The 10,082-nt window shown below is 45.4% G+C and overlaps 1 protein-coding gene across 3 annotated transcripts in view; it reads right to left on the bottom strand.

Annotated features, from left to right (window-relative positions):
• Positions 1-83: 83 nt before the first annotated feature.
• Positions 84-10,082, bottom strand: part of Exph5 (exophilin 5) — a 74,015-nt gene continuing 64,016 nt past the window's right edge. For all 3 annotated transcript variants that reach the window (XM_021638679.2, XM_060373876.1, XM_021638680.2), the window contains one exon: positions 84-8,913. In XM_021638679.2, coding sequence (XP_021494354.1) covers positions 3,647-8,913 — 5,267 coding nt within the window. In that variant the 3' untranslated portion in view covers positions 84-3,646. The remainder of the gene's footprint in view (positions 8,914-10,082) is intronic.

Raw genomic sequence — 10,082 nt, 5'->3', positions numbered from 1 at the left:
TTGGGGCTTAGTGGTGGGGCTGCCTAGAGTGTGTGTCCCCACAAATCCAACAAGACAACCCCAAAAAGACAACAAGCCACGTGGTGCGTGTGCTTAAGTTCTTTATTTCGACAAAAGCATCGGTACAAGATTTCACCTTCCAGTCCATAGTCCACGCTTTGGGAACAGATCCGAGGAAAACCATAAGAGGAGTCTTGACAGTTTTAACAAAGCTGCTGATTATGGCTTATTGTTTTGGAATAGAATTATTGGTCACAAAGGGCCATTAAGCAGTAATGCAAACTTGCAAAATAAGATATTTACATATCTATACTGTACATTTAGGGAGGGCATCCCAAGACTCCATTATAGACAGTAAGCTCTAAGCAGTAAGGCCTGATAGACCAAACACAACAGCATTCAATAGAGACACTTGTTTTTACAGCCCTGTGAATTTCCACTTGATCCTCATGTTTTCCACAACCGCAGGAGACTTCTTTCAGCAACCTTGTTAACCACCTTTATTTCTTATACAAAGCAGTTTTCCCTTTTGACATTCTCCTTAACCAAACTCGTGTTAGTAGCGGTGGGAGTTTTATGAAAATCAATGTATTTATGATGGGAGAGTAAACTATTCAGATGGGAGTATCTAAAAAATAAAATAATCTTCCTAAACTCCACGTAAGACAAATATAGCAACACAATATTTATAGTCGTGTTAACCTAATATTTAAGCAAACTAGTAGTTTCCTAGGCACTTATTAGCATTGATCAATTAGTGTTTTACTGTTTATAATTGATTATATATATTTATATATTATAAATGATTATATATTTTAGAAAAAATATAAAATGACCATCATTAAAGTTACCACAGCTGTGCCCAAAATGAGCATTAAAAAGCAGCAGTTTACGTATTACGACACAAAGACAGTCTCTATACTTCTTCAACGAAGTGCTTCATAAACTCCAGGACAGTAAAGGTGCTGTTGTATTTTTGTGAAATCACCGTTTTTCTAGTCCCTCACTCCACAAGCAGTGACCCTTACACATGGTGCAGACAAGCGGGGCAGCCAGGAACCTTTCCATGTGGAAAGCACGTTCCGGCACAGAGTCAGGGCCTCCACGGCGTCTGTCCTTCTTACCCACTTCCCCCACTCAGAGCCTCACCTTGTTCAAAAGCAAGCCGACTTCGTGTCACCTCTTGCAGACTCATGTAGGCTCAAAAAATATTTACTGCAATAGTATCTCATGGTGATCATTTAAAAAAAACCAACCAAGATCTTACTGTTAAAATATCTCAGAATATATTAAAATCACACAAAAGTCATAATATGTGAGAGGCTTACTCAAATAATCAGGTAAACAGCAAGAGGAAAGGCATGTGCACAAGTATACACCGTTAAACAAGAAATTAAGTTTTTTGTTTTTAGACAAATTTTTTTCTTTACTAATCAAGTTTGAATCAGTTCAGGACAGTTGGTTTAGGCATCTTTTTGAGCTTCAAATTGGCTAGAGCTCAAAGTTTGAGCGGACAGGCTAAAGGAAATGTTAGTGACCTCACCTTTACTAGTTCTGAGTCTTATGGGACCGACGTAAACTAGCCCAGGCATTTGGCTTTGAGGCCAGACAATGATTACGAGGGCAATAATAATAATATAGATCTTTCTTGCATCTGTGTCGGCGCCATATCTCTATACACACCTGTCCTTAGCTTCAGTTTATCTGGAAGATATAAGTATGTCAGAAAACAGCTATATAAGACAAAATCCACTCTTGTCATCCCATGCCGCTCAGGTCTCGATCACCCTCTGCCTCAACCATAGACCTTGATCTTGAATTAGAGGCAAGAAAGCTCCAGATGTTTGATGCAGAGCTAAAGAGGTAGGAAGCCGAATTGACAATGGGTATCACACGTGGCTTACAGTAAATTAGGAGTTCTGAGTTAGATGTTCCTGAGGGCTTGAAGGATGGCTCAGCAGAGGAGCCAAGTGGTTCCCAGACATTATGTCTGATCCAGCATCTTAAGGACTCTTCCAAGGTTCCCACTAAAATCCTTCTCATGTCCTAACCCAAAGCCTCTTAGACTGTGCGTCCTCACTCTTTATGGGGTTGTATAACTGAATGTGGGGTTGCAAAAAAAAAAAAAAAAAATGGCAGCAGTAAAAGTTTCTGAAAGTGCACCGAACAACAACAACAAACAATTCAAAATTAACTATGTAGTGAATCCTGGCCCTGCTGTTCCCATGGCGCCTGGTGTGGCTTCACTGCAGCTTGGTTCACACACAGAGCACGGACACCTTGTCCTGGGAGGAAGAAGAGAAAAGAGTGCAGGGAGAGAGGAAAGGAAAGTGGGGAGAGGAGATCTGATACAGTTCTGCGCAGCTTTTACTGCACATGGAAAGATCTCTGCTCAAATTGAAGAGCAATTACAGGCAACAAAGACTTTTCTTCACTTTATTCTCCAGCATGTGGGTAACATTAGCCTGGCCTCAGACTGCTCTGTGCTAGGCAAACAGACACATCTAGCTCATTAGTATATGTTTTGTTTTTACCTTAAACAAGTGGTAAATTGGTGTGCAAGCCAGAAACCGGTTTTAAACTAAATTTGAGTTATCAGCGAATATTTGATTTGTGTACCTATTTTATATATACCCGAAGTCATGTAAAAATTCCCCAAACTACAAAGACATGAAGTAAGAGAAGTTTAAGAAGGCCCAGCCTGGGCTACAAATAAGGAGATGAGAAAAGCACAGGTCTGGGGAGATGGGAAAGACGGTTGTGGAGAGAGCAGCAAAATAAAGCTGGTCCAGCAAAGAGCTTTCTGTCATCTCCGCCCATTAGCTTTTGTCTCCGTGGCCAGGCTGCCCTGCCTGCATCGTTTGTGTTTCGCCCACGCTCTAAGCTCGGTGAAAACTTAGCCCTCAAAAATTCATCCAGCCACCACAAACTGTTCCAGAGAAATCCACAATGGTTCGTTCATAACCTCGACATGTCCTCTAACCAGGTGTTTAAGGGCCCACTACAGAAGTGCAAGGATTCTCTCATAACAGCCCTGTGGCTGGACAGTGCTCTGTGGCTAAGAGCTCCTGCAGAGGACCGGGGTTGCTACCCACACCACCCCACCTGGCACTCCCAATCCAGGAGCTCTGATGTCCCCTTCTAGCCTCTGTGGCACGGCATAAATGAAAACATGAGCTGACAGTTTTTCACACGACGATTGCTTTCCCTATATTAAATTTAACATCTCGAATTCAGGCTGTGGACAGAGAGGCAATTCAGCTTAGCGACTGTGCTGGGTAACTAGCAAGTAACAAGGCTGAACCTGTCCCCAAACCTTTAGGGGTAAGAGATGTGTGAAAACGATAAAGAAAATAGAGCTAACACTGGAAAGTGGCTTAGATATAAGGTTGGGGGAAGATACAAGAAAGGCAAACACACCAGAATAGCAGGAAAAACAAACAAACAAAACCTCTCAAAACCAGTAAGCATTGTTCTTAGAATTCAGAAGGGGGAAAATGGAATAGAAAGGAATGGGTTGTTTTGATGTGGACACTGCTCAAACTGGATCTTCTTTATCTGCCTATAAATTTAGACTCATTTCAATGGTAAACTTTTGGTTAAAAAAAAGTGAAAATATTATATTATACAGTTTCTTGCAAAAGTCTCACAGTTCTGACTCTTTATCTTTTTCATCCAGGTAGTATTCGTCATCTGTGGTTGTGTCTGTGTCCCAGTCCGAGTCCATTGGGTCCACGGGGTCCTCCTCATAGATATTAAGTGGTTCGTTTAAAAATAAGCCATCTTCTGGCGCCTGACCACCAGGAGAATTTAACAGCTCTGACTGTGAGAGGTTGGAAGCATTAAGTACCTCATCCTTGAGGAAGCCAGGGTTCTTGAGAAAACTTGGCTTCCATAATCTTCCTTGTGTGAGTGACCGTTTGACATTCTCCAAGAAAGCCAACTGCTGCTCTTTCCCAAAAATCCCATAATCAATAGGCCTGGAAATGGATGAGGTGGACTTCGGGCCCACTCGCGTCCTGTTATGCAAAGCCCAACTTTCGCCTTCATAAGAGGCGGGAAGCTCAGAAAAAGATTTGAATCTTCTACTGTAGCCGCTGTTGTCATCTTCAAGGGACAGCTGACCCAGGGCACTGTCAATGGAAGTGTTTTCAGAGAAGTGGCGCCCCCTGGCTTTGGGAGGCTGGCTTGCGCACAGCAGGTCACCACCCACATTGAAGTTTTTTAAACTCTTCGACCGATAGAGGTGTGGCTCAGGGGACAGAGCACTCCTGTCGCGCTGACCCTGGGAGAAGTTAATTGTAGATTTCTGTACAGGCTCCAGGGGTAAAGGACTTAACCTCTGCCGACGGTCAGAGCTGTTTTCTAAGGGGCTGGCAAGTGTAGGCTGCGCCGGGGCTCCCGACTCCCCTGAAGTCCGGGCTTTAGAACCCTCATTCTTTGGTGGTGTTTCTGAGACACGGTTGGACTCGTTCTGATATGGTTGTGGTGTGTTAGACTCCTGATTACAGGACGGACAAGGAGGTTCTGGGTTGGGTATTGCAGCAGCCTGGAGAAAGGTCTCAGATTTGTTCACATTCGTCAGGCTGCTTTTATCTGCGGAGTTTGTGGATTTTACAGTAGGTTCGGGGGAGAGTGGGCCGTCCTCTGGCCTGCAAAGAGACAGCCGCGGAAAGCCAGATTTGCTTTCACTTTGGGAGAAGACAGTAGCTACGTGTTTTCTGGCACTTAAATCCCTAGCTGGGATTTTTCTGCTTGCCCTTCTGTGTTTAACTGAGCACCTGTCTGCTTTTGTTTCTAGGTCACCCGTGTTGGTTATACTTTTATTATTTCCTCCAGGGAGTAAAGTTTGATCCCTTGCCAACTTTTGTGTTTCATCTCCAAGCCTCCTCATCTCTGCTGTATTTGTCTCCTGACTTCCTGATGGCCTGGGTCCCGACTGCGGGTCTGCTGCCCCTGTTTGAGCCCCAGCGGCAAGCTGCAGCTTATGCAACGCTGGTGTTAGGGCAGAGGCTTGGCTTTCTGAGTCAGAGGGCGTTCTGGCAGTCAGCTTTTGGCAGTCTGATCCAGCTGTCCCACTGGTTTCCCTAGGCTGTGAGCCACGAGAACTGTCATCCACAGCCACAGCCACGTGAGCTCTCCAAGGAGACAGTCCATTTCCTGTTGACATAATGGCCATGCCACCTGCGCTTGTTCCAGAATTTCTTCTGATGTGGGAATTTTCAGCATTATCTTCTGAGTGGGATGGGAGACCAGAGGGATCGCTGTTTCCTCCTTTAAAAGGCTGTTGATGACTTTCAGTGCTTTCTTCTGCAGCACTTTTTTCCTGAAGCAGTAAAGGGGTCTGTAGCGTTTGTTTTAGCAATTCCCCACCTCTCTCCTTCCTGCTTAGTGAGTCATCTGCAGCTGTTTCAGATAAGTTACTCGGGAACATCTCTTCTGTGTTAGGTTCTCCTTTATGAAGAGAAACATCTGGCTTCGCAGAAGCCGTTTCCTCTAAGGTAGATTTGGAGGCCTCCATGTTTGGTAACTGGGAGCCAGCCTGACTGTCCAAGCCGTGAGAAGGACAGCACGGAGCAGGGTCAACGGGCAACTTTAGGTCTTGCAGTAGAGGCGTTCGGGACTGCACTTGTGCAGGAGAGCTCAGCTCATCACTTTCTAAAGCATTAGGAAATGCTTTCGCCTCTCCCTGAAAAGCGTCCCGAAGTGAATCGGTATCATGTGTGTACTGCTGAAGGAGGCTGCAGAACTTCTTGCTGGGCTTCCTTGGTAGAGTGTAATATATTGAAACTACCTCCAAACACTTCACATTCTCTTCATCCCCGGAAACAGAAAACATGCTAGTCGTCTTAAACTTATGTAATGCTTTCCCACGCTCCTTTCCTGATCCAAAAGGCTCTGGGCTTTTGTTTGAAAGGGTAAATGAGCTCATCCTGGGGGCAGGAGTCTCACCATCCTTTCCAGGGTGTTCTGGAGCAAATTCCTTTTGGTTGTGTCTTTCGGAGAAAGTACTCGCTCCAAACGCTGACTCACCTTCCAGAGAGTTAAAGATGGTGCCCCCAGGCCTGGGTGTTACAGCAGAAGTATCCGTGTCCAGGGCTGGTGACGTTTCTCTCTCACCACTTCCAGCCAAGGTGCATGGCTCCCCCGAGGGACATGACGTTGCCCTCTTGATGAGGAAAGGGAGCGGCCCCTTCCTAAGAGAAGCCGATCTGATGGCTTTCATATCTGTCATTCTCTTGGTGGCTTCGGGTGTCCCCATGACTGAATTTGAAGCATCACTCACTGACTCAGGAGAACCGGGTTTGTCAGATGCACTCTTCCCAGTGGGAACTTCTGCTTTATTTTTCACTTGGAACGGAAGCGGCCCATTCCTGACGGAAGCAGCCGTTACCTTACTTTCCCGCTGTCTGCTGTGTGTGAGGAAGCTGGCTGATTTTCTCGGCAGGGTGCAGTAGACTGAGCTGAGCTCAGGAGCTCTGACATTGCTTTGGTCCTCAGCAAGGCTATCGCCTTTGCCTGTGGGTGCTGCTCTGCTCTCTGTTTTGGTTAGCTCCTCAATACAGGAAATGCGGCGTCTTACTCTTCCTTTCCCCCTCCCATTTCTGAAGGGAGAGTACGGATGGCAGAGGACAGCACCATGCGTGAGTGCAGGACCATCAGGACTCTCCTGGCTGCCTCCAGAATTTACAGCCAACTGATCATTTTGGTTCTTCGTAGCCTTGTTTTTTTCTTCTCTCTGTTCTTGAGATGGGTCTTGGTCGGAAAGGCCCCTGGAGAACACTGTAGTGGAAGGTACCAGAAGGGCATCCCGGAAAGACTCACTCAGCGGTAAGGAATCTTGGGGTGCCCCTGACGACACACCTGAAGGGCCTTGTGAGACGGTGTTCCCAGCGGCCAGCTTACTGCCATTGGCAGAATGAGTGAAAGGGCATCGCTGTCGCTCAAGGTCTAAAAGAGCAGGCTCCTCTGGGGACTGGGGCTTTTGGTTAGCAGTGGGTTCCAAGCACCAGTGGCTGTTTTTAACGATGCTTGAAGTGTCTTCATGACTTCCTGTTGTCTGGTAACAACCTTGATTTGGGTTGGGACGAGATGGTGATGTACCACTTTCTTGGACAAAAGGCAGGGAAGCTGCTGAGTCAAGTTTCCTGTTCCCAGGAAAACACTTACTTTTGCTCAGTTCCTGGCCTTTATCTCTTTGTGTTGTATGAATTTCGGATGTACCTTTCCTGGAAAAGACCCTGGGTGATCTTCTGGAACTCTCTGTGGCAGATGCATTAAAGACATACCTGTCATTTTGAGTTGATTCCTGGGAGTGGGTGTTTTGAAAATCAGGTAAATCATTAGAGATCACTGTCTGTGAAGCAGGTTGGGGTAACCCACTTGGCTTGTTTTTCTGGCTGCTCCTGTTTAGCTGTTCATCCTCTGGAATAGATTCATTTATATCTTTTTCACTGTCCATTTCCATCACTGGGATGTTGGACTGGGTATCAGTAAGAGACAGTGATTCAGTCGACTGGCCACAAGCTACAGTAACTTCTGTACAGCTTCTTATTGGAAGAGAGTCTGGCTTATTAGAGATTATTTTCTGCAAAGTAACTGTGGAATTCTGGAAGCTGGGACTCCGAGACTCCCTTCGGCTGTCAGGATTGAGGGGGGAGGGAGGTCTGAATGCGGATACTAGAGTCCGAGCTTTGCTGAACAAACAAGGCTCTTCATCTACAGCTACTTCTATAGGACAGTGGCCCTGCTGAGAGTCCAGCCTACAAGATTGGACATGGAAGCCTGAGCCAGCTATGGAAAAGCCATCTGGTGTGACAAAATGGGGTGGCAAATGGTTCTCATTAACATGTGAGGTGTCCATGCTTTCCAGTGGGGACGTTTGAAAATCAGATCGCCAGCAATGTGGATCTTCTTGACCTCTGAACACATATGGTCCATAGCCAGGAGAACGTGGCCTCCAGTGCTGAGAAGGGACACCATGGCTGCAGACAGATGGTGCCCTGGCTGCTTCAATGGAAATCATTTCAAAGTCCTTCTCAGAAGAAGGAAATGGCTGCCTGCCGTGGGGAAAGTCAGACCAAGAAGAATGCTCTTCCTGTTGGCTCCAAAAAGAATTCTGTCCAAATCTGTGCTCTCTGCTCTGTCTCAAGGAACTGCAGAAGAAAGACCTCGCAGATGGGTTATGCTGCTGGTGGAATGGCACATTCTCTGAGTCCTCCATCACATCAGGACTCATCGCATTATCCATGGGAGTGCTTACAGGGTAGCTCTGGTAAGTGTTCTGCGAATGGTACACCCCATACCTCCTACTTTCCTGAAAACACTTAGACACATACTGATCAGGAGGGTCAATGTCCATTGGTGATGGGACCCCTGGTGACCCTTCCAGATCCTGTCTATGTCTAGAAAAATCTGGCCTGTTCCATATGATTGATGATAAAGGCGTCCTTTTGGGGCTTTGCTGGTGCCTCAGTGGAGTAAAACTACTCTTGTTTTGAGTATCGGCTGGGAAGTGTAAACTTCTGGCAGTAAAACGCCCGGCAGCTGGTGAGGCTGATCTTTGCCGGCTGTCGAAACACAGAGATGTACTACCAAACGTATTCTTTTGCATGAAATCTTCTTTTAAGACTCTGGTGTCCCTGGTCCTGTACATATCATAAATTGTCTTTGTCCTGGGAGAAAAGGTTTTGAAGCCTTCTCTAGGAGTTCCTGGTCTCAGGATGTCGTAGATAGACATGTTGGAAGTTTCACTGCGGTAGTTTTGATGTCTTCCTGTGACGTGACCATGCCTGTTCCTACTCGGGTGAGAATACTTGAACTGTGTTCTTGATCCGTAGCTGAATGGCGCTCTGGTATTCACCAGGCCTGCAGATTGCTCCTGAGCCAGCTTGCTATCCAAATCATCTAAAACTAAAGGAGAATGGGAATTAATTTTTTGTATGTGATTTTGTAGTTTTATAACAATCAGTCTCATTGAAGTTTCCCTTCTGAGAATCATATTTTCTTATTGTAAATATAAATATAACATTAATATTTTTCCCCTTTTTGGCTTGTCAAGATAGGGTTTCTCTGTGTAGTCCTGGTTGTCCTGGAACTCGCTCTATAGACCAGGCTGGCCTCAAATTCAATCTGCCTGCCTCTGCTACTCGAGTGCTGAGATTAAGAGAGTATGACACCACTGCCTGGCTAATAGAACATGAATCTTGCTGATGTTTAAATGATAATATGACTTTTATAAGACTGTAATGCAATGTTCTTTCTTTTTTTCATCGTACCTTTAAGGATATAAAGCTGTATTTTGGGGCTGAGGAGATATCTCAGTCAGTAAAATGCTTGCTGTACAAGTATGAGGACCTGGATTCAATCCCCAGGAAGAAGCAGAATAGTGGCATGAATCTGTAATCCCACAGGGGGGATGTTATGTCCTTGTAGGTTTTCTATTTGTAATTAAGAAGCAGTCCCTGTCCTGTGCAGGCTGTGGTGTCTGTTTGTAGTTATAAGTTCCTGTTTGTCCTGTGTTAACTCCTTGCAAGTTAAGTTTTCTAGTTGTAATTAAGAATAGGTTCCTGGGTTGGAGAAATGGCTCAAAGGTTAAGAGCACTGGCTGCTCTTCCAGAGGTCCTGAGTTCAATTCCCAGCAACCACATAGTGGCTCACAACCATCTATAATGAGATCTGGTGCCCTCTTCTGGTGTGCAGGAGTACAATATTGTATACATAATAAATAAACATATATAAAAAAAAAAGAATAGGTTCCCGTTTCTTCGATCTGATGTAAACTTCTTACAACCCCATTCACACAATGAATGTCCTTACCCCTGTTTTTCCCCTTTCTTAACCTTGTGTAACGGCCAACTCTTTCATCCTCTCCACTTTATCTCTCCTTATAAAAGGGATTTCAAGAGGCCAGCAGGGCTGGCCAATGCCTGCTGTGCCCTAAAATACACCTTGCTTTAACTGGACAATCATGGGCTTAGTTTTTTCTCTTTGAGATTTTCAGGTTTAACACCTGCATCACTTCGCACCGGATTTAATCACAGTAAACATCTTCCTCTGTCAACCTGCGGTAACTGCACCCT

Source organism: Meriones unguiculatus, chromosome 1, assembly GCF_030254825.1.
Source record: "Meriones unguiculatus strain TT.TT164.6M chromosome 1, Bangor_MerUng_6.1, whole genome shotgun sequence".
Classification (NCBI taxonomy): Eukaryota; Metazoa; Chordata; class Mammalia; order Rodentia; family Muridae; genus Meriones; species Meriones unguiculatus.
Note: the sequence above shows the minus strand (reverse complement) of the source record. Positions and strands in the feature narration are given on the sequence as shown.